This window comes from Rhinichthys klamathensis, unplaced genomic scaffold (genome assembly GCF_029890125.1).
Source record: "Rhinichthys klamathensis goyatoka isolate OS25496 unplaced genomic scaffold, OSU_Roscu_1.1 h1tg000605l_1, whole genome shotgun sequence".
NCBI lineage: Eukaryota > Metazoa > Chordata > Actinopteri > Cypriniformes > Leuciscidae > Rhinichthys > Rhinichthys klamathensis.
The window spans coordinates 7,989-33,285 of record NW_026607060.1 but is presented as its reverse complement, the minus strand read 5'-3'; the positions used below and the strand labels follow the sequence as shown (position 1 = coordinate 33,285).

The 25,297-nt window shown below is 40.2% G+C and overlaps 1 protein-coding gene across 4 annotated transcripts in view; it reads left to right on the top strand.

Moving 5' to 3' along the window:
- Nucleotides 1–13,044, top strand: part of nsfa (N-ethylmaleimide-sensitive factor a) — a 28,609-nt gene extending 15,565 nt beyond the window's left edge. For 2 of the 4 annotated variants that reach the window (XM_056240644.1, XM_056240642.1), the window contains 14 exons: nucleotides 121–320; nucleotides 3,399–3,564; nucleotides 4,926–5,000; nucleotides 5,098–5,285; nucleotides 5,389–5,484; nucleotides 5,612–5,768; nucleotides 6,669–6,802; nucleotides 6,925–6,991; nucleotides 7,333–7,412; nucleotides 7,551–7,685; nucleotides 7,983–8,096; nucleotides 8,504–8,559; nucleotides 8,713–8,764; nucleotides 12,006–12,168. In XM_056240644.1, coding sequence (XP_056096619.1) covers nucleotides 121–320; nucleotides 3,399–3,564; nucleotides 4,926–5,000; nucleotides 5,098–5,285; nucleotides 5,389–5,484; nucleotides 5,612–5,768; nucleotides 6,669–6,802; nucleotides 6,925–6,991; nucleotides 7,333–7,412; nucleotides 7,551–7,685; nucleotides 7,983–8,096; nucleotides 8,504–8,559; nucleotides 8,713–8,743 — 1,499 coding nt within the window. In that variant the 3' untranslated portion in view covers nucleotides 8,744–8,764; nucleotides 12,006–12,168. Of the gene's footprint in view, nucleotides 1–120; nucleotides 321–3,398; nucleotides 3,565–4,925; nucleotides 5,001–5,097; nucleotides 5,286–5,388; nucleotides 5,485–5,611; nucleotides 5,769–6,668; nucleotides 6,803–6,924; nucleotides 6,992–7,332; nucleotides 7,413–7,550; nucleotides 7,686–7,982; nucleotides 8,097–8,503; nucleotides 8,560–8,712; nucleotides 8,765–11,908 lie in introns of all 4 variants that reach the window. The other 2 variants (XM_056240643.1, XM_056240645.1) reach the window with 2 other exon arrangements.
- The last annotated feature ends 12,253 nt before the right edge of the window (nucleotides 13,045–25,297 follow it).

Sequence of the window (25,297 nt, the reverse complement as noted above, 5' to 3'; positions counted from 1 at the left end):
ATCCATTCACCAGAACAGTCCATTTATTTTGATGTTTGTAATCAGTTATAATCAGATGCATTGATTGTGGATAATGTGTTTCGGGGAGTGTCTATTGTAAATGAGTTGTTTCCTCTGCAGGTTGTAAGCATGTGAAAGGCATCCTGCTCTTTGGTCCTCCTGGCTGTGGTAAAACACTGATGGCCAGGCAGATCGGTAAGATGCTGAATGCCAGAGAGCCAAAGATAGTCAACGGTCCAGAAATCCTCAACAAGTACGTGGGTGAATCTGAGGCCAACATTAGGAAACTGTTCGCAGATGCTGAGGAGGAACAGAAAAGGGTGAGATGACAAACTGCACTCAAACGCATAGACTTAGCCTTAATTATCCTGTCCTCACCACACAATACATTATTGTACTATATTACACATGTTGCATGTACTTACTGTAGTAATAACAGTAAGTTATGCATAATTACATGTAACCAGGGCCTAGAACTAACTTTTTGCCACACCTGCCAATAGCCGGTGACTTAAGAAAATGGATTTTCAAGTACTCCGGTAGGTCTAGCAGGAGTTTTTAGGTATAGAAATGTAATACAGTAAGCAAATGTAAAATAACACTACATAATCTTCAGTGTATAAATAAACATCCTTATTAATTAATCCTTTATAAAGTTTTATCCTTATTCAGTCAAGAGCAGTGATTTTTTTTCTTTGTCCTTTGTTGTTTGATTACCATTAAAAACACACACAGCAGCAGGAATATTAGGCTGCTGTAACTTTATGAGCAAATGCACGGATCTAATATCCTGATACTGCACACGTGTATACTTTCTCAACTGTTTACGTTCACTTAAGACCAGTGTTGGGGAGTAGTTAACTACAAGTAGCGACGCTACTAACTTAACTACATTTTTCAGTAGCTTGGCAGTAGCTCAGTTGCTTTTTAAAAGGGGTCATATAATGCCATTTTTGTACAAGCTAATATGATTCTTTAGGGTCTAAATTAAAAGTTTGTAATATACTTTAATTAAAAATTCTCATTAGTATTGTAAGAAAACACTTATTTTACCTGGTAAAAAACAGCTCTGTTTTCAGCACGCCGTTTCAGTGTATATGACTTTAAATGATCATGAGCTTTGCTCACCCCGCCTCTCTGTTCTGTGCGTACACCAGAGCCGGCTCTGGCGTACACCGTTTGTAACACAATAACACAATAACCATAACACGTTGTTCAGTATAAACGTGGGATTATGCATTATATTGAGAACGTCATACATAGAAAACATGCCGTAATGTACCCTGAGTGTAAACCTTAGACGCATTCATCGTGAAGCGTGCAAGCGATTTACAAGGATTAATATAAATATTAATATAAATTTTAATAAAACGTTACACTCACTTCAGTTCTTCTGGAGCAGCTGCAGGAACACGAATAGATGGTACCGATCCTTTCAGGAGCAGCTTCTTAGCAAAACCAGCTTTATACCTCCTCGTTTATAAAGCAGTCTGGTGTGTGAAATGATTCGCGCAAACATGAGAGCATTGACGTTGCTCGTGGGGAATATTCCCTTCGAAAACAAACTCAGCCACTGCGTCTTCAGCGGTTCGGATTTAGGAACATTAAAATGACTGCTGTGTTCGTTATTACACCCAAGAACAGAACACCACAATCGCTTAGACGCCATTCTGCTCATAGACAGTGCTCCAGCATATCAACAATGACCGCGCCGGTCCGCGCAGACTATGATTGACAGCTCGCTCACGAGCGAGGGCGGGTCTGTGTTGAAACGTTGCTGTCAATCAACAATCGCTCGATTTGAGGCAGGGGAAAACACATAAGGAGATTAAGACAAAACCACTGGATGGATTTTTATCATTATATGATGGTTGTGTACAGGCACTGCCAACACACATTTCAGTACAATCAACTTGTAAAAGTGCATGTACCATTATATGACCCCTTTAAACAGTGTAGCTTTTCCAGTAGCTAACTACTTTTTGCAGCAAGTAGCGGTGTAGCGCGAGCAAAAGCTACATTGCGTGTTGTTGAGCCTGCGCGAATCAGCGCGATGCAAGGATATTTTTCTTCTTGTTAGATTACAAACTAATTTTTTTGCCATTACCGCCACCTGTTGTTTAATCACGCATCTTGCGGCTAACGGTTCACTGACGTACAGAAGACCTCAAGCAAAAATTTAAGGACGCACATACAAGTGATTAATGGCCATTTGAAATGTATTAATTATCCTGCTTTGTTGCTCTCTATGTTACATAAAATTTCTATTTCTGATTTAATTACATTGAACCCCCATGATCTGTCCGCCAGTTTGGTAATGAACATAAAAGACAACTAAAGTTTGCGTTATCGTGTTTGTCAGTTGAACAAAAAATGTAATCTTAGTTTTTTTATCGCACGACAAAGGCTTTGATCTAATTAAATTGGTGTATAGATTTGTTGTGACTGGTTTCAGAGCGAACCGAACTGTGCTCACAAGCAGCTTGTGATTCAGGTTCTTCTTTCACAGTAAATTCTGCGAGCTCCATCACTGCATGTGAGCGAGTTTAACGTGCATTGTCAGTGCCACATGTGAGCGGTTGTTCAATGTATTTTCTTGCCAAAATGCAACCATCTCACAGCCACAATCGGTATTTTTGAGAAAAAGTCTATACATGCAATTTACGTTGGATGTATATTTTGTTCTTGCAATGTTGTATTTGTTGCAATTTTGCAGTTTTGACACACAGTCTGAGATATTTGAGTGTTGTGTGTAATAAAACAATAAAAATCATAATTATTTGTATTGCATTGTTTTAAACACTAAATATTTTACTTAAAACATTCCTCAGACACTTATTCGGTTATTTATAATATATGTTGTTCAAAAAAAGCAAAAGTAGTTTCAATGTAGCTAGCTACTTTTTGATCGTAACTTGTAGTGTAGCTAACTACTTTTCCAAAAGGGTAGCTTGACTGTAGTTTAACTACTTTAACTTACGAGTAGCTTGTAGCTTGTCAAACTACAGTTTCAAAGTAGCTTCCCCAACACTGCTTAAGACATATGTTGACTAGGACGCTCGCCTTTTTTGACATAATTTTGTGTGAATATGTCCGTTCAAGTACAAGAAGACGTGAAAGAGAGCTCAGTTTGGTATTTGCACTCTGTCTGAGACGCAGATTTCTGGGTGCGGTTTCAGATGTTTGCGCACAGAAAATTGTCCACACAGCATGCGAGTAACAAAATGATCTTCCTTATTATACCCTAATTATAACCCTATATCTATAGTAAGTACATATTTTTTTCAATCAATGTTACTCAGTACTTAATGTACAATTACACTGTAACAAATGACACCTTAAAATAAAGTGTAACCCTATATTCTCTGTCTTTATTATATGTCTGTTTTTGTGTGCAGTTGGGTGCTAACAGTGGCCTACACATCCTCATCTTTGATGAACTGGATGCTATCTGTAAGCAGCGTGGTACAAGTGCCGGCAGCACAGGTGTGCACGACACTGTGGTCAACCAGCTCCTGTCAAAGATCGATGGAGTGGAGCAGCTCAACAACATCCTTGTCATCGGTAAAGATCAGCAGCTGTTCTGTTTGCAATATTTAGTTGGAGCTATATGGAACTCTAAATCTATAATTGCGAAAAAATGTAATAATAATAATGTCATGAACTGCTCTAAGACACGAAATTTAAGGATCCAAACGCAATAGTTTATTTAAAAGGGTAATCCACAATCGTAGTCAAAAACAGGCAGAAATTCATAAACACAGGGTAAGCAGTCCAAACCATAACAGGGCACAGGAACACAGGCAAGCAGTCCGCAAACAGGAAAACAGGGTCAAAACCAAAGGACACGAAACCACATGAGTGCTCAGAAATGCAGTATGACACACCTGGGAACAATCAAAGAACTAATCAACAAGAAAAACTTCAAATGACTACAAAACATGGTGCAGAACAGGACATAACAAAAGTCCACACAAGACCAGGGGAACACAGGCTGGGATTATGACAAATAATAATAATAATAAAATTATTATTATTAAAGTTAAAGTTTATGGCAAAACTGATGTGAGTTTTGAAAGAATACTGTCCAAAAACAATTTATTTAGTTTTATAATAATTGTTAAATTATTAAACTATTTTTTAAATTATTTGAAAAGTTACTTTTACTTTTAAAATATTCATAATAATAATAATAAAGTTTATTGCAAATCTGATATAAAAGAAATGATTGATTACTGGCCAATTTTTTTCAACTAACTATAATACTATTTTAAATAATATTAATAATAATAATAAACTATAATAGTAATAATAATAATTGTTGTTATTGTTATTTTTATTATTAAAGTTAACGTTTATGGCGAAGCTCACGCTTCATGAGTTTTGAAAGAAATTATTGATTACTGGCCAAAAACAATGTATTTAATTTTATAATAATAAAATACAATTATTATTATTAAAGTTAAAGGTTTATGGCAAAACTAATGTGAATTTAGCCATAAACCTAAATAAAATATTGATTACAGTCCAAAAATAATTTCTTTAGTTTTATAATAATTATTAAATTATTTATAATATATATAATAATTATTTAAAAAAATAATTATTTAAAAAGTTTTTAATATTTTATAATAATAATAATAATAATACGTTTTATGGCTAATCTAATATGACTTATAATTATATACTAAAAATAATAATTATTGTTGTTATTATTATTATTAAAGTTCAAATTTATAGCAAAACTGATAATAATAAATTATATAATACTACTACTACTAATAATAATAATAGTATTATTATTATTATTAGATTACTGTCAAGTTTTTATGTTAAGCATAATAAAAGTTACTTTTACTCTCTTATATCCTAATTATCTGTTTGTTTGTTTTCTTCTAACTTGTGCTTTTATCTTTTTCTGGAAGGCATGACTAACAGGCCTGACCTCATAGATGAAGCTTTGATGAGACCTGGCCGATTTGAAGTAAAGATGGAAATTGGTAGGACCCCAAAGACTTGCCCTTTGTTCAAAAAGAAATACTTAACACTCTCTCCATCTCTGTTTATTCTCACCTATTTGTCTGTCTCATCACCCAGGTTTGCCAGATGAGAAGGGCCGTGTTCAGATCCTGAACATTCACACATCTAAGATGCGAGAGTTTAATCTCCTGGCTACTGATGTGGATACTAAAGAACTAGCTGCTGAGACCAAGAACTACAGTGGAGCTGAGCTGGAGGGCCTGGTCAGAGCTGCCCAGTCCACTGCCATGAACCGCCACATTAAGGTGCAGAGTACTGTCGAATGATGAACTGTGCATGCCTTATTAGGGATATGTTTTAATAATTCCTCTTATGAAAGATCTAAACTCATGTTGAACTCTATTCCAGGCCACATCTACTGTAGAGGTGGACATGGAGCGAGCAGAAAAGCTACAGGTCACTCGAACAGATTTCATGGCTTCCTTGAATAACGACATCAAACCTGTAAGTATCTGCCGCGTTGAACAATTGTATGTTTTCATTTCAAGAGCAGAATGATTTCAGAGTCCAGAGAACCATATGTTGTAGCTGAATTTGTCAAGCGAAACCATGTCATTTTGTCCCTTGTTAGGCTTTTGGCACTAACCAGGAAGACTATTCCTGTTACATCATGAACGGCATCATTAAGTGGGGTGATCCGGTGACCCGAGTGCTGGAGGACGGAGAGCTGCTGGTGCAGCAGACTAAAAACAGTGACCGCACCCCACTGGTGTCTATGCTTCTTGAGGGTGAGGTTGTTCTCACAACTTTTATGCTAACATTACAAAAATGAATTTAATTCCCGGCTCGAGGTCCTTTGTCCTGTCCTGTATACTGTCCAAAGAGGGCCAAAAATATCTATAAAAAAGAAAGAAAGTTTTGTTCTAACTTTACATAACCTTTTCAAAATGTTAGTGAAGGTAGGAATAACGCTTCCTATTAGGTGGGATAACCTCTGCATTTTACCCAGCTGTAGACTATTTCAGTCTATTCAGACAATAGAGTGCAACAGTTGGATTCCGGAAGTAAAAACTCCATTGATTTTCTCCATAAGGAAATTGATTTTGAACGATAACATAAACCTTAAAAGACAGACCTAGTGTGAGCTATGAGGTTGTTAATCCATGGTATTTGCTTCTGCTGAAGCCGTCAGCCTGCAGCCTTATTTTGAAAGTAATTGTGTTAAACAGTGGAATTCCTGGTGAAAACTACATTACCCATGATGCTGTACAGAAAATTACACCAATCGGAGAGTCGAAAATAGCAACATGCTCCAAAATTGCTCTTTAGCTCCACCCACTCCCATGAAGCACTGCATGTCGATCTCCCTACGCTTTCAGAATACTGACATTTTTGTATATATATATGCAAATTTTCTTAAAATAACTTATTAAAATATATTGTTTTTATACATATAATGTGTAAATGAGTAGTTTTATATTTCTCCATTGGTTTAATTGGATTACCTCAATAAAATCGTTAAGTACACTGTCCTTTACCTTTGTCTTTTTGTCCAATTTGAAAAAGTTTTTAGCTTCAAATGACTTATTAGACTATTTTAAAATCCCTATGGGAAAAGTAAATGAAAAACATACTTCTGGAACTGCTGCACTCTATTGAGTCCTGACACATCCTGTTTTTGGCCTCAGGGCCTCCCCATAGTGGAAAGACAGCCCTGGCCGCCAAAATCTCAGAGGACTCGGAGTTCCCATTCATTAAGATCTGCTCTCCAGACAAGATGATTGGCTTCTCAGAGATCGCCAAATGCCAGGCAATCAAGAAGGTTAGTGGTAACATGTGCTTATAAATTGTAATATGTATTCACATGACTTCTCAAAGGCAAAGTTGTTGCATTGCCTACAAAAATGCTCAAATTGTTAATTATTGTTAAAAACTTCTTCTCAGGTCTTTGACGATGCTTACAAGTCTCAGCTCAGCTGTATTGTGGTTGATGACATTGAGCGTCTGTTAGGTTAGACTTTTTTATTTAAATATGTTGATTCTGTTTGCTTAAACAAGGGCTCTTCAGCAGGGGAAACTGCCAGTTATTGTTTCATTTTGATCTAATTTGTGTGAAGAAATAAAAAGAACATATGCGTTAAACGTAAATACAATTTTAATTAATAAGCAAATGTTTGTTTTTTTCCTTCCAACATAATACACAAGTATGATTATGAACTTGTGAATTTATGTGGTGAAGTGCTGAAGACCCTGGTTATATAAATATGTCGTTGCTTGTTGGAATGACTTTTAATGTTATTACATTATTGTACACTATTAACGGTATACTATCATTCATGTGTGGTGAAACAGATTACGTGCCGATTGGTCCTCGATTCTCCAACCTGGTCCTTCAGGCCCTGTTGGTTTTGCTGAAGAAGACTCCACCTCATGTAAATTCTGATGTTTTCATATAGGGGTCATTTATGTGCATTTGTAAATGTGTATCACTCTTATCTGTCTTTGAATGCATTTATCCATGTACTGCGCGCTTGTTAGATTAGGTCTGGTGTTCTTCTTTTCATCTGAAGGGCCGTAAGCTGCTGATCATCGGTACCACCAGCCGTAAAGATGTGCTGCAGGAGATGGAGATGCTGGATGCGTTCAGCACCACCATCCATGTGCAAAATATCTCCAGTGGGGACCATCTGGTTGAAGCCTTAGAGGTGAGACAGAGCGGATGCAGAGGAAAAGTGCTATGTATAAATAAATACAAATTACAGCAAAAATAATAGTATATATAATAGAAGAAATAATGAATTAAATAAATACTATTGAGATACATAAAAGCAAGAGACAAGGCTGTTATTTCAGTATTGTAGTTTATTTATTTAAAGCTGTTTCAGCATTAGCCAGTAGAGGGTGCTATTTAACCACACTGCAAAAATGATGGCACAATGTTCCTACTGCATTTACTGGCATAAAATGTTATCATACCTACCTTTTTTTCTGTTGTTTACAAGCTCCTGGGCAGCTTCACAGATGCTGAGAGAACCACCATTGCCCAGCATGTGAAAGGAAAAAGAGTTTGGATTGGCATTAAAAAGCTTCTCATGCTTATTGAGATGTCTCTGCAGGTAAGAGTCAGTGGACTGTGCTGTTGTTTGCCTCAAACCGACGCGAGACAAAGTATATAAATACTATTGTGAAGCAGTAAGAGTCACCCAAACCCTTTAAATCTTTAGAATTTATTTCTACTAGAAGCTATCAACCTTGCAACTTTGCTTTGTTGATTTATCTCTTAATGTTGCCAGAGGTGTGGACTAGAAATTTAATGAGCTCAAGCAGTTTCCAACCGTCTAAATAATTCAATTCATTTTCTTTGCTTTTTATAGCTGTTTCATGCACAGAAGGATCACACACTACATCTAAACTACTGTCTAGCAATCTCATGAGCTCACTTCATCTCGTGACAGACACGTGCAGAGAACCAAAGCGAAAATGAAAGTTTATTTATAGCACGTCGTGTTTACTCTCTTCTCAGATGGATCAGGCGTACAGAGTCAGCAAGTTCCTCTCTCTGCTGAAAGACGAGGGAGCGTGAGTACTTACCACTACAATAATTAGTTTCATATTTGTCCCAACAATGTCTTCTAAAAGCAGTATTGCCACAGACTCACTGGATCACAAACCTGATGGAGAGTTGCACTGTTTTTTTTTTCTCTTCACAAATTTGATTTTGTTAATTGACAGGCTGGATGAAAACAATCACATCCGAATTTAACTCTCCCTATGAAAACTGATGGTAAGGGTGTTATGGTATCTACACTCACCTAAAGGATTATTAGGAACACCATACTAATACTGTGTTTGACCCCCTTTCACCTTCAGAACTGCCTTAATTCTACGTGGCATTGATTCAACAAGGTGCTGAAAGCACTCTTTAGAAATGTTGGCCCATATAGCATCTTGCAGTTGATGGAGATTTGTGGGATGCACATCCAGGGCACGAAGCTCCCGTTCCACCACATCCCAAAGATGCTCTATTGGGTTGAGATCTGGTGACTGTGGGGGCCATTTTTGTACAGTACACTCATTGTCATGTTCAAGAAACCAATTTGAAATGATTCGAGCTTTGTGACATGGTGCATTATCCTGCTGGAAGTAGCCATCAGAGGATGGGTACATGGTGGCCATAAAGGGATGGACATGGTCAGAAACAATGCTCAGGTAGGCCGTGGCATTTAAACGATGCCCAATTGGCACTAAGGGGCCTAAAGTGTGCCAAGAAAACATCCCCCACACCATTACACCACTACCACCAGCCTGCACAGTGGTAACAAGGCATGATGGATCCATGTTCTCATTCTGTTTACGCCAAATTCTGACTCTACCATCTGAATGTCTCAAGAGAAACCGAGACTCATCAGACCAGGCAACATTTTTCCAGTCTTCAACTGTCCAATTTTGGTGAGCTCTTGCAAATTGTAGCCTCTTTTTCCTATTTGTAGTGGAGATGAGTGGTACCCGGTGGGGTCTTCTGCTGTTGTAGCCCATCCGCCTCAAGGTTGTGCGTGTTGTGGCTTCACAAATGCTTTGCTGCATACCTCGGTTGTAACGAGTGGTTATTTCAGTCAAAGTTGCTCTTCTATCAGCTTGAATCAGTCGGCCCATTCTCCTCTGACCTCTAGCATCAACAAGGCATTTTCGCCCACAGGACTGCCGCATACTGGATGTTTTTCCCTTTTCACACCATTCTTTGTAAACCCTAGAAATGGTTGTGCGTGAAAATCCCAGTAACTGAGCAGATTGTGAAATACTCAGACCGGCCCGTCTGGCACCAACCATGCCACGCTCAAAATTGCTTAAATCACCTTTCTTTCCCATTCTGACATTCAGTTTGGAGTTCAGGAGATTGTCTTGACCAGGACCACTCCCCTAAATGCATTGAAGCAACTGCCATGTGATTGGTTGATTAGATAATTGCATTAATGAGAAATTGAACAGGTGTTCCTAATAATCCTTTAGGTGAGTGTAAGTGTGTTGTACTTAGAGCCATCAGAGTAGTTGCTTTGAAATATCTTTATCCTTGCTTTTACCCTTAAGATACAGAACCTGAAAACCAGTTTCCTGTAGCAACTCCATACAAGCTAGAACCTGATGTCTGTGTTCATATGCTTTTTATAAAAAAAAAATCTGCTTTAAACATTAAAAAGTTACAGTTTAAAAGTTTGGGGTCAGTAAGATTTTATTTTGAAAATAAATTAATACTTTAATTCAGCAAGGATGCATTATATTGATCAGAAGTGACAGTAAAGACATGTGTAATGTTACAAAAGATTTATATTTTAAATAAATGCTGTTCTTTTGAATTTTTTTATTTAACAAAAGAATCCTGAAAAATCACAACAAATCACAAAAATATTAAGCAGCACAACTGCTTGATGGACTGGAGTAATGATGCTGAAAATTCAGCTTTGCATCACAGGAATAAATGACATTTTAAAATGAGAATGAGAAAGTTATTTTACATAATATTATTTCACAATATTAATGTTTTACTGTATTTTTTTATCAAATAATTGCAGCTTTGGTGAGCATAAGAGACTTCTTTTAAAAACATTGAAAAATCTTACTGACCCCAAACTTTTGAATGGTAGTGTATAATAGATTAATTCTGTGCTTATATGTTATACCTCACAATTAAGTAGGCGGTTATTTGATTACCATACATGCATTTTGTTCTATGTGTAAGCTAGTGTTTCTTCCTGTCCAGCACCTGTAGAGGTCAGACCTTTCCCATGTGAATCATTGCAGTGAGTCAACATGAAATGCTGAAAACTCATTTTACTTCTAGAATCTGACACATCTTTAGTTGAAACAGGATATTTAAGAAAAGAAAAGTGAAGAAGAAGAAAATAATTTACCACGTGTTAAAATAATGTGCACATTATATAATTATTTCTGTGGTTTGAGTTTTTTAAGGCCAGTTTTCATATGTTGATGCATGTTTAAATTAAAGATTTGCTTTAATCAGTACTCTGCAATTAACTAAAAATTGCAGAGTAACGGTCAGAGTAAGATAGATGAAAATTAATGAATATGACAGGATATTGAAATTGACAAAGGCCTAAAACATTTAAGCTACTTAAAAAAATACTTTACTGAAACAAACCAGAAATTACTCAAAATTAACACAGAATAGTGGGAAGTGGGCATTATATACCAGAATAGAGTGAAATAGTTAAAGTGGAGAAGAAGCAGAAGTAGTGACAAATCTTTTCTTCTGTATTATGATGTGTAACGGATTGTATGGCATGAGACAGGACTTGGTTCTATCCTGTTAATTGCATTTTGAGATGTGGGCATGATTCCACTCGAAAATGAATGCAAGCTTGCAGTTGATTGTAAGAAAGGGGCGTTGTTTGAGCAGAAGAAATGATTGGAGAAGTCTGGCATACATCACCAGAGAGAAGTCTGTTGTTTCACCCAAACATCAAGATCAATAGGCCTAACATGAATAATAATAATAAAAAAAGCTTTTGAATAGTAAGAGTAGGAATGTGCATTAACCCTCAGGTGCTCTTCGTTTCAGAGTCACACGTATTATCTTCCCGGTCAGAAGTGACCGGACACCTAAAAATTTAACTTTCTCCATCCCAGTAAAACCAATGCAATTTTTTTTTGTGTTCACATACCCAATGCCATAGAATTCACCAAGTTTCATAACATTTCGATGAAGCTGTGATTTTTAACATTTCGAAACAGAAATGACCGAAGAGCACCTGAGGGTTAAGACAGAAAGCAGGGTTAATTCTGAATTCAAGTTGACTTTATTTCTTAGAAAACCAGTCAATATTGGTAATGATTGACTTTCAGATGGCAGCCATCAAAGTCACAGAGTCTGTGTGCCAGAGCTTGTCTGTAAATTTGGACTGTGCCCAAACAGGGGTCTGAGGTGAAACCCAAAACCAACCGGCATACAGTACACGCTCCCACAGAGTAAACACTCAGCGCCTCCTCACGCTCCATCCTTCTCTCTGCAGAGATCGTGGTTTCTACGAGTAACAGAAGACAGGAGAGCAGGGCGCTTGCTGTTTCTTTTAAATGGAGGCACTTGATGCCCTCTGCATGTTCCCTTGGCAACTACAAGCAAACTCCACCCAAACGACACCCTCCCAATACTGATAACTGGACGGCGATCACACAGCCGCCCCCTCATACCAAACCAATATCAAATATAGTCTTGTGCTTTGTGTAATATTTCTGTACGCTGTTTGTTTATTAAATATCCGTTTCAATCTACCCAAAGCCATGAAGATGTAAAAAATCTGATTAAAAAATGTATATATGCTGCTGGTTGCAGAACATATCTAGTGAATCTATATCATGCAACATGTGAATCTTTAAGTAGGACATAAGAAAGCTGTTTGTGTGTGTATATAGTGAAGATGAGCCGTGCTGTTCGTAGTGTGCATATGCAGAACCCTTCTTTTGTGATTGTGTTGTGGTAACACAAAAAGACAACATATAGATCACAGTGTTATTTGATATTGTACATAGGTTCAAAATATGACAATTCTATTTGTTTCATTTGTTTCGTTTTGAAGTTACTGTGTCAGAGCTGGTAATATTTAGTAAGTATATGTAAACTTCTCGACTGTATGTACTGTATGTGCGTACTAGTGTTCGAGAAGTCAGCACTTTTTTTTTGATCAACCTTGAATTCAGTTCTACAGTGGATTGATAATCTGTTGTGGTCACTACATGAGTGTCTGTTGGTGTGTGTGAGTGAGTGAGTGAGTGAGTGTATTAATGAATAAGGCTACAGAGTGAACTAGTTTGTGTGGCTGTATTGATCTGTGTAAGTATAGTGTGTGTAGATATTGTTTTTGAAATTACTATTCATGAATATATTGTTTTATGTATTTATTTTGCCTGCCCAGTCATTCATATAGTTTATGTGACCAGTGTTCAATGTCCAGAGCTCTTTGATCTGTTATGACAATTGGAGATGTACGGCCAGATGCAAAATGTGTTACTGCAATAAAAAAATAACAGGCTGCCAGTAAAGGTTTACTCCTATTTGTGCTGTTGAATATTCCTTCCATTGCTGTTCTAGTAGCCACAACAACAGTGATTTGCAGTGTTATTAGTACTATTTTAATAATACCTTTAAATAAATATTAAAGGGTTAGTTAACCAAAAATGAAAATTATCCCATCATTTTATTTTATTTTAATAACTATTGGTTTTATTGAGAACATGTATCGTTTTGGAATGGAGAACATCTGGAATCAAAGGTTTAAAACAAGCAGCTTTGTCAGAATTATGGAAGAAATACTGGAAATATTTTATCTATTGTACAACGGTCAGTTCCAGTCTTCCCATTTGATTCCAGCAGCAATGGGACTTTTCACAGTTTGTTTTATTCAATGACTCTGTTTCATCGATACACCAGTAGGTGGCAACAAATCACTTTTTCATGCATGAGGGATTTAATCATTCAATCTCCCGATTTCTTTCAATCTTCAAGATTTCTTTCTTCTGTTGAACAAATGAATGCAAATGAAAGAATGTTGGTAACCAGACAGTTGACGGTAGCCATTGACTTCCATATAGGAAAAAAATATATATACTATTGAAGTCAATGGCTACCGTCGACTGTCTGGTTACCAACATTCTTCAAAATATCTTCTTTTGTGTTCAACAAAAGAAAGAAACTCATACAGGTTAGATCAACACGAGGGTTAGTAAATGATGACACATTTCATTTTTGGGTGAACAATCCCTTTAAGGCTACCTCTATATTTTGCTGCGTTGAGCTTTCCTTCTATTCCGAGGAGTCTCTGTCACAGCATGATGCTGCTACACCCAGGGGCGAAAATTTCATCAAAATGTTGGGGGGGACAATAAACATAACAATTCTCAAGAGCAATTTTTGAAGGGGACACCAATAATACAGGCAAAATTGTACTTGCAAGGATACGTGTACACCGAGGAAAGCCTTACTACTATTATTAGTGTAGCATGGAGACCATTCCATTATCCTTCTTCTCAAAGTTTCTTTCTGGTTTAATGAAAAAGCTGACTAAATTGACCAAAAAATTCTTCAAAAACATACATTTTTTGTAAATAAGTTGTTTACACAAAACAACTTATTTACAAAAAAAATGTATGGTTTTAAAGATTTTTTTGGTCAATTTAGTCAGCTTTTTCATTCATCAAGCCACCAAAATACAATTGAATTTTGTTTTACATACCTTTAGAACAACTGAATCAAGTTAGTGTATATTGTATAGATAGATAATGTAGAAAAAGTGACACAATTTTATGCAACTGAGATGACGGGAATCATGTTTTATTTACTACGGAAAAGTCGATTGGGGTCATAGACCCCAAAGATAAATGAGGGTTAAAGTAGCATTTAGATGTTTTAACACAGACATAAATAATATTATGACGTTTTAAAAATAAAAATTATATTTTAATTATTAAAAATATTTGAAATGATTAAAAACATGAAAAGATACTTTAAATGTGAAATTAAAACCGCCAATAGGAGGCAGTAAGTCACTGTTAATGAGTGAGTCATTGAGATTCATTCAACTGATTGTTCAAAAAGCTGATTCATTCAGTAAGGAAACACCTCGATGTGTTTCTCAGTGTTGTGGCTTAATTTTCAACTATTTTCGTTGGTAATATGGCGTCTAAAATGTACATCACTATTAAAGGTGCCATGTGGAATGTCTGCCAAAAAATAAAATTCATATTCCGCATATTCCATACCAGATGGGGGCAGTATACCTCCAGAAAGTTGGCCTACTCTAGTCTGTTTTTTAGTTTCGGTTTGTTAATCTTCTAAAAACCGTCAAATCGTCCGCTTTGTCCCGCCAAAGCCTATTTTGATCAGTGAGTGATGTAGAATATAATGGCTGCTGCGCTTGACAGGGCGCATAACGAGCAGAGAGAGAGAGAGACAGAGAGAGAGAGAGAGAGAGAGAGAGAGAGAGAGAGAGAGAGAGAGAGAGAGAGAGAGAGAGAGAGAGAGAGAGAGAGAGAGAGAGAGAGAGAGCGCCCCGGCCGCGCGCGCGCACTCTCACGTCTTCAAACAACACGAGAGCTGTCCTCCTGCTCTCTCTCTCCCTCGCGCATATTAATCAAATCAATTGACACGATAGTAAGGCCGCAGTTCATTTGGATATTTTAAGAGATTAGAGACTCAATGAACAACATCTCAACACTAAATTATAAATGCCGGTCTCATATAGACGCGATTGACATCAGGTTCAAGTACGCCCACAAGCCGTGGGAGTTATTCGTGTACTGCAGTTTGGCTGGTGGTTATGTATGTTGCCCGCATACCGCCTCCCATGGCCGAAACTGGTATTACGACACCAGTCGGGCCGGCGCTAGTAATTTAGCATGCTAATTTAGGTTTATATCTCGGCAGCACTATAACTTGTCAATTTTTTAATTACATCATTGCACTTATTTCTTCTCATTCTTTTGATGCGTGTAGCTCATTTTTTGGATAATTTTACCTCAATTTTTACATAGGGCACCTTTAACTTCTTGTTTATTAAACTTCAAATCAAAATCACATTTGTTATCATGCTGATATCTGGAGAAAAACTGCACTCTTCGTGTGATATTATATTAGATTAGTAAATGATATAAACCGACTACATCACGGTGAAAGCGTTAAAATCTAAATGCGCACCCGGACTAGTCAATCTAATCTACAAGACTGACGTTACATCACGTAACGTTAGTGTATGCGACGCGTAGCTGCTACACTCTTTGGGTGTGGGTGTGTGTGGGGGGATATAAACAAGCTAGGTAAACGCAGACTGTATTAAACAAGGGTAACGTTAAACGTTATAATCGCTAACATAGCAGACTACATCAGTGACAAAAGTACATTAGTACACAATCATATATTTGTTTTTTACATTATTTATTAATGACTCAGCATCATCTATATTAAAGAGAAAATAATCACTTCATCCGATGTTTAAAGTGAATAAAATAACATTGACTTGAGTTCCACAACTACTCAAAAACTTACTTCATCTCTCCCGCCACCGGAATGTGTGTGTGTAGGTGCTCGGTCGGTGGTGAGGTAAAAGGGGCGGAGGCAGTGGACCAAAGCACTGTGAGGCAAGGGAGGGGAGACTAAACTTTTTTTTGTCGTTGCCCCGTTTGCATTTGTATTTTATTTCTTAAACAATTATTTTAAGAATATATCATTCTTTTATTTACAACACACATATTTTAATGATATTTTAGGGGGGACAACCCTAAGATAGGGGGGGTCCTGACCCCCCCGATCCCCCCGATCCCCCCGACCCCCCCCCGCGATTTCCGCCTATGCCTTTACTGCTGGGATGGTATTGTGCAGGTGATGAGCAGCGCCTGCTTTTCTCCATACATGATGTTTGGAACGACTCGGTTACTAACGTAACCTCGGTTCCCTGAGAGGAGGGAACGAGTATTGCGTAAGCTTACGCTATGGGAAAACTCCTTTTCTCGAGAAATATTGAAGTCTTTATGTAAAACGCATTGCAGCTGCACAGCTTACAGCATTGAGCGAGGCAGCTCGGTCATTGGCTGTGCTGCGGCAACTTGCACGAACCAATGACGGGGCGACTCTGAACCCGCTTCCAATGAGCGTGCTTCGCGCCCACGCGCGTCAGAGCCCGCCAAGATGGTAGGGCTGTAGCGATACACTAATCTCACGATACGATACGATACACGATATTCGGCTGACGATACGATATATATCACGATATTCAGCCAACGATACGATTCGATATAATTCGATACACTTACATCATTTTCTGAAAGATTTAAAGGGGACAGAGTGATTTTGGTGACATCTTGTGAGTCTTCCATTTACTTGGATTGAATTAATTGAACTGAAAACTGAAAACATCATTTACACAATATATGTCTCTGACTGGGCAGAGAGTACAGCTTGCAAATGCTGGACAAAATGAATCAAATATGTGTAGAGAAAATTAGTTCTATTTATTGAAAGACAACAGTGCAAACTGTAGCTTATAAGCCTTTGTTAATTGCAATACTGCACTTTATTTACTTTTCAATGGAGAGTTAAAAGGTGCAGCAAGTGGCCTGTTGTGAACAGTTTCTTTGCACTGCCTTTTCTTTGACAGCTTTTTTAGCTTGACACTGAACATGTGACGTGCTTCAGTTGTGCGCGAGGTCAAGCCGTCGCACGTCAGGGAAACTCTCTCCTCGCTGGCCAGGGAGGCTTTGACGTGTGCTCTTGCCTGAGTGTACAGCCTGGGAATGCAAACCTTGATGAGGTGTTCGCGGGTTGGAATAGGATAGCGGGGCTCCATCGCGTTCACCATGCGCCTAAAGCCGGCGTTTTCCACCACCGAATACGATTTTTTTTACATTTTTTTTTTTTTTACTAAGCCTATTTAAAATCGTATTTGATTGCAGAGCGCCGCAGCGCATTCACGCAGCACTACCTCGCTCTCGCGCTCTCTCTCTCTCTCTCTCTCTCTCTCTCTCACACACACACACACACACACTCATCCGTACCTCGCGCACTTTCTCACTCACGGAACACCGCTGCACAAATCTGTCCAACACAGCGCTGTCAATTTCGGAGACCCAGCTTTAAAAAAAGCTACTAGCCAGCATGCAAGGAGCCTAGCCAACAAGGAGAGCTAAGTTGTTGTTTGAATACAGCTGGATTTTCGTCAATATCGATGCACGCGCGCAGCTAGCCACTAGCGGCTGGCTGACCAAATCACTCTTCATGCAACGCGAACGGGTTTAACACGGGGGATTTGAATGGGACTTATGTATCGATACTCGCGGCCTAAAAATCGATACTTTCTTGGGAGAAAAAATATCGATTTATATCGCAGAATCGATAAAATCGCTCAGCCCTACAAGATGGGCGTGGCCAAGGGCTATATATTGGGCGCCCCGTCGTCTGAGTTCTTTAGGTTCAATTCGACTGAAGCAAACTGACCAAGCACAAGCACGGCAGATTACGCAATACTCGTTCCCTCCTCTCAGGGAACCGAGGTTACGTTAGTAACCGAGTCGTTCCCTTTCGAGAGGTTCCTCCTATTGCGTAAGCTTACGCTATTGGAACGCCATGTAAAACGCCGTGCGTGCTGACTTCGCTTCTATTAAGCCGGAGGCCGGAGCCTGAGCCTCTGAGCGAAGTAATTATCCAACGAGCCAGCCGAAGGCGGGTTTTATAAAAGGACAACGTGGAACGGCCCGATGGGCGTCCAGAGACACACACAAGCACATTTTCATGTACTGTCATGTATGAAAAATCCTCCACATCAGTTTCAAAGATGTGATTCTATGAGGGAGGAGACAATGCCCAGCATGTACACACCCCAGCCTATGATAGTTAGACCGACAGTATGTTAGAATGCAATGAGGGGACCTGTAGGTTATAAAACCTGATAAATGTGGACGGTGAGGCCCAGCCTGCAGCCGCACAAATATCTTGAATGGGTATCCCACTCGACCACGCCCACGAGGAGGCCATGCCTCTCGTAGAGTGAGCTCTGATGCCCTAGGGGCACTGAAGGCCCTTGGCTTCATAAGCCAGCGCTATAGCATCAACTATCCAGCGCGATATTCTTTGCTTTGACACAGCCAGACCTTTAGTGCAGCCGCCAAAGCATACGAACAACTGCTCTGTCTGTCTGAACAGGGCAGAGCGTTCCAAATATACTCTGAGTGCCCTGACCGGGCAGAGTAAATTAGCGTCACTTTCGTCTGCTGGGGACGATAGCGCGGCCAAAGATATCACCTGTGCTCTGAAAGGAGTAGAGAGCACCTTAGGAATATACCCGTGTTTTGGCCTGAGGACAACCCTGCTGTCGTTAGGTCCAAACTCCAGGCAGGTAGCGCTTGATGACAGCGCGTGCAGGTCGCCCACTCTCTTGACCGAGGCGAGAGCCAGCAAGAGAGCAGTTTTGAGCAAGAGCTGTTTAAGGTGCACAGTTCGGAGGGGTTCAAACGGGGCACGCTTAAGTGCGTCCAGGACCGTGGCCAGGTCCCAAATCAGCACCGAGGGGGGGGGGGGCGTGGGGGATTTATCCTCCTGGCGCCCCTCAGGAAACGAACAACTAGGTAGTTTTTCCCTAGTGTGCGTCCTTCGACCGGTTCATGTGATGCCGCTATGGCAGCCACATATACTTTGAGCGTGGAGGGGGTGCGGCCTGCCTCCAACAGCTCTTGTAAGAAAACGAGCACACTCGGTACTTCGCATGTCTCAGGATTCAGGTTCCTGGATTTATACCAGTCACTGAACACCTTCCATTTCTGGGCATATAAGCGCCTCGTAGAGGGCGCTCGCGCCTCAGTGATGGTTCTCAGCACTCCACTGGGGAGGTTCCCGGGAATCCGTTGAGGGGCCACGCATGGAGGGCCCACAGATCGGGGCGGGGATGGAGGATCATCCCGTTGGCCTGCCTGAGGAGATCTAGCCTCAGTGGAATCGGCCATGGGGCAGATTGCATCATCTGCATCAGTTCTGGAAACCACATCTGGTTCTTCCAGAGTGGGGCTACCAGGAGCACTGCACATTTCTCCTCCCTGATCCGACTGATGACCTGAGGTAGCATCGCGACCGGAGGGAAGGCATACAGCGGGCGGCTCGGCCAGACTTGGGCGAGCGCGTCTGTGCTCTTTGAAAAGAAGAGAGGGCAGTGCGCATTTTCCTTGGAGGCAAAGAGGTCGACTTCTGCTCTGCCAAAGGTTTGCCATAACCACTGAATCGTCAGGGGGTGGAGAGACCATTCTCCTGGGAGAACTTTGTCTCTGGACAGCATGTCCGCTCCCTGGTTCAGAACGCCTGGCACATGCGCTGCTCTCAGCGAGCGCAGGTTGCGCTGGGACCATAGGAGGAGCTCCCTGGCCATCGAGTGCAGGGAGCTCGATCTGAGTCCACCCTGACGATTTATATGCGAGACTACCGTCATGTTGTCCGTTCGGACTAGAACGTGCTCGTCCTTTAGGTACGGGAGCAGGGCTCTGAGAGCCAAAGCGACCGCTTTCAATTCCAGACAGTTTATATGTAGGCGCTTCTCCGGGTTTGACCACAAGCCGGAGACAGGCCTGCCCTCGTAAAGGGCCCCCCAGCCTATTTTGGAGGCATCTGTCGTGATCATTTTTCTCCTTGTGTTCACGCCCAAACTCACACCGGACTGATACCAGTCGACAGCTTTCCAGGGCGTCAGGGCTTTTATGCAGCCGTGATTTGCTCTGATTAAAAAGTGGCCTGAGCGCCACGCGTGAGTGGGGACACGGCTTTTGAGCCAGCGTTGGAGAGGACGCATGTGCAACAATCCTAGCTGGAGTACAGCTGATGCTTAAGCCATGAGACCGAGCATCCTCTGAAATCGCTTGACGGGGGCGCGCGCACCCGCTCTGAATGATGTTGCAAGGCGCCGGATAGTGAGCGCGCGCTCTGATGAGAGGCGCGCCGTCATCTGCACTGAGTCTAGCACTATTCCCAGAAAAGAAATATTCTGGCTGGGGGATAGCATGCTCTTTGCAAAATTGATTTTTAGACCCAGGCACTCTAGATGACTGATAATCCAAGACCTGTGTGTCACTAACTGGCTCTCTGATTGTGCTAGGATTAGCCAATCGTCGAGATAATTCAGTATTCGCACTCCCCGCTGTCTCAGGGGGGAAAGTGCTGCATCCATACATTTCGTAAATGTACGGGGTGCCAGTGACAGGCCGAATGGTAGTACTGTGTACTGGTATGACTGTCCCTCGAAACCGAATCTCAGAAATGGCCTGTGATGAGGCGCTATTGGAATGTGAAAGTAAGCGTCTTTCAGATCCACTGACAGAAACCAATCCCCCGGGCGAACTTGCGCGAGGATATGCTTGGTTGTTAACATTCTGAACGAGCGAATCATTAAAGCTTTGTTCAGATGTCTGAGATCTAGAATGGGGCGGAGACCGCCATCCTTTTTCGGGACGAGAAAATAGCGGCTGTAAAAACCTGCCTCGCTCATAGAGGGAGGGACTGTCTCTATAGCGCCTTTCTCTATCAGTTTGAGCATCTCGGTGCGTAGAACATGTGAAACATCTTTTCTCACTTTCGTCTCTACCACTGCTGTGAAGCGGGGCGGTCTGCGAGCGAATTGAAGCGAGTAACCGTGTTTTATTATGTTCAAAACCCATTTCGGCATGTCGGGATATTTTCCCAAGCTTTCGCTCGCACAGATATGGGCTGAATGCTGGCCGGGGGCGTGTCGCAGTGACGTATGGCTCCCGCCAGCGAATCGTTCTGTGTTAATGCCGAGCTTACAGCTCTCAGCGGCGCGGGCGCGCGCTGAGCAGCTCTGTTGAATGCCGAGTGCAGGGGTGCGTGTGAAGTGAGAGAACGTGTCCTGAAAGGCTGTCCTTGATTTAATGTTTACTTCAACAATTCAATTTCACTTCAAGTAGCCTACAAATGTGTATTGAAGTGGTTTTTTTCAACTCTGATATGTGGTATTTATACAGAAAAAGGAGAAAAAAAAATGTACACGCTCTCTGGAATGCTCGATTCTAATTGGTCAATCGTAACATTCAGAGGTCAGATTTCTCCTAATAATTTCAGTTTTTCATGGTCTGCTAATCTGCTCATCTGGGTAACTGCAAACGGCACTACTTTCTTGATGCACTCGTTCTCTTGTGTACAAACGCAACTGCCATCTTTAGTCTCAGTTTATTTATTATAATGTGACCTCAGAGGACTTAAGTAAACTGTTTCGTAAATTTTAATGGATTATTTAAAAAGAAAAACTTAAATGTTTATTGAATTTAGTTTTTTAAGATAATGACCGGCTGACATTATAGCCTACATTACATAACATCATTAGAACTAAAAAAAATATTTTATTAATTAACTAATTTTAGCTTCTCACTGTTAAGGAGAGCAAACCATCATCATTTCTTTGCAAATATTAATATTAATGGAAAACATATTTTTTTTGACAGGAAGAAATGGAAATATCCTTGTTATAATAGCATAGTTCTGAAGCATGCAGATGACTTTACAACACACACACACACACACACACATACACATACACACACACCGCCCTCTTCAGAAGTGTGTCTAACACTTTCATGTGCATGTGCCCTTGCCCTGCGGTAATGACTTTGATATGTGCTTTTATGGGATCAGTGGGAATAGGATTTCGCATGGTTATTATGACAGAGACCTCCCCATTTCTCTGATCCGCACTCCAGTCCTCTTCTTCTGCATAATCCCCACATGTTCTACTTCAGCCTTCATTTCCCTGCTGGTGGGAGGCCCAGAGAAACATTGAGAATGTTGTCTTCATCACCCAGTTCACTAGCAGATCAGATCAGATATTAGCACTTCATTGTAACGAATCGGTTGTTCACCTTATATTTGTCCATACAGTCATAAATTAAATAAATCTATAATCTCTTCACTATTCTTAAAGATTTGGAAATGACTTGACTGAGCTTTGAGAAGCAACCACTGATCACTGGATGCAACCCAGCAAATCACAGTTTGGGCTAATACTAATATTTATTAGGCCTTCCTTAAACGTCATGTTATTTTATTTCTGCATCATGTTTTGCAGAATAGGTGACCAAGTAGAGTGTGCATTATAAACTTCAGACAGTTGAGTGCCTGCCTCATACAGAATGAAGAGGATTTCAGACATACAGCCCCTGCACTGCTGAACAGCACATTTTATGCACTATAAACTGAATGAGTGTCACCTTATTGTTCCTTCACAATCAGGCACTAAGTAAAGTCACTCTCCAAAACTTTCAGCCTCTCGGGTTCTTTCTGGTGGAATGAGCTGACATCCTCCACCTGACCTGCTGAGACCATCACATCTTTCAGGAAGCAGCTGACACACCTCTTCCGCAGGCATTTATATTTGGCATGAGATGGAAGTCGCGATGGTCTTTTCATCCCTATTATGACATATATCCGAGTGAAACGACTTCTCGAACAAGAAAAAATGAAGGGTGGGACTTGATTTTGTCCATTGGGAATGGATTGGATTGTTTGATTGTTGTGGTTTTGCTACTGCTGTGATGTCAAGTGAGTGACAGGTTGCCCCGCCCTCACGCCAGTAAACACGTCATCAGAGAAGAGAAGTCGCTGTAAGAGGGTGGGGAAGTTATTTTTATTAAAGATGATGAGGGGACATGAATAAAAAAAGAAAGAAATACAGACACATTTATTTTTAAGTAATACTGCAATATTACATAAAAAATAAGAATAGTCAATTTTAATTTCATGGTGACTTTAACCACCCCTCACCTTTAAACCAATGCACTTACGCACTTACTAACACACACACACACAAAATGTCTTCCTGATCTACACTCACCTAAAGGATTATTAGGAACACCTGTTCAATTTCTCATTAATGCAATTATCTAATCAACCAATCACATGGCAGTTGCTTCAATGCATTTAGGGGTATGGTCCTGGTCAAGACAATCTCCTGAACTCCAAACTGAATGTCAGAATGGGAAAGAAAGGTGATTTAAGCTATTTTGAGCGTGGCATGGTTGTTGGTGCCAGACGGGCCGGTCTGAGTATTTCACAATCTGCTCAGTTACTGGGATTTTCACGCACAACCAGAATGGGCCGACTGATTCAAGCTGATAGAAGAGCAACTTTGACTGAAATAACCTCTCGTTACAACCGAGGTATGCAGCAAAGCATTTGTGAAGCCACAACACGCACAACCTTGAGGCGGATGGGCTACAACCGCAGAAGACCCCACCGGGTACCACTCATCTCCACTACAAATAGGAAAAAGAGGCTACAATTTGCAAGAGCTCACCAAAATTGGACAGTTGAAGACTGGAAAAATGTTGCCTGGTCTGATGAGTCTCGGTTTCTCTTGAGACATTCAGATGGTAGAGTCAGAATTTGGCGTAAACAGAATGAGAACATGGATCCATCATGCCTTGTTACCACTGTGCAGGCTGGTGGTGGTGGTGTAATGGTGTGGGGGATGTTTTTCTTGGCACACTTTAGGCCCCTTAGTGCCAATTGGGCATCGTTTAAATGAGCATTGTTACTGACCATGTCCATCCTTTTATGGCCACCATGTATCCATCCTCTGATGGCTACTTCCAGCAGGATAATGCACCATGTCACAAAGCTCGAATCATTTCAAATTGGTTTCTTGAACATGACAATGAGTTCACTGTACTAAAATGGCCCCCACTGTCACCAGATCTCAACCCAATAGAGCATCTTTGGGATGTGGTGGAACGGGAGCTTCGTGCCCTGGATGTGCATCCCACAAATCTCAATCAACTGCAAGATGCTATCCTATAAATATGGGCCAACATTTCTAAAGAATGCTTTCAGCACCTTGTTGAATCAATGCCACGTAGAATTAAGGCAGTTCTAAAGGCGAAAGGGGGTCAAACACAATATTAGTATAGTGTTCCTAATAATCCTTTAGGTGAGTGTAGTTGTCAAATAAACCTGACATTGTATATTACGAATAATGCAAGTCACTTTGGATAAATGTGTTTGCTAAAATGCATAAAGGTAAATGTAAATAGTGCACTTTTACATTGTGTGGTATTACAATTAATAAACATCTACACAGTTTATGAATAAAGACATACACAGTAGTGTGCATCTTTCAGTCTTCATTTATAGTTTATAATGAAACACGTGCCTACCCAGATATTTTAATCACTTATAATCACTTATAAACTCTCATACTCATGAATCATCACATACAGCACAAAGCACATTTGCAGCAGCTGTTCAAATTTACATGATACAGTTTATATTTACTGAATTAATCAGATTCACTTTCAGAGGAAGAGCAATCATTCTTCAGAACAACAGAAAAAAAAGCAACCAGTTCAAGAGGGTATTAACAGAGAAACCTTTTTAAGTCTCTTTTTAAATAAAGTGATGTATATCACACACTGACCCTATTAGGTTTTTATTGTTATATGACTGCAAAGAGACAATTCATATATCTGAATGTGAACAGTCTAAGGTTTCAGCACAAAGGGAGTTATGCCGCAATTGTTAAAACTAGCAGGGAAAATAATTTCTGACTGAAATAAAGCACTGCTGAGCAGTGGTGGTCTGATTCTCGTGAATTAATGTACAAACCAATACCCCACCACAGCCCAATTCACTCTATATGCTGTTCCTCTACATTGGCACACAGTGAGCAGGGATTCTTAAAGGAGAGACTGACAGAGAAGGGAATGGTCAGCCGGGTCACTGAGTAAATCAGCCGTGCAATACGATGTCCTCAAAGATTCATTAAAGCTATGGGTT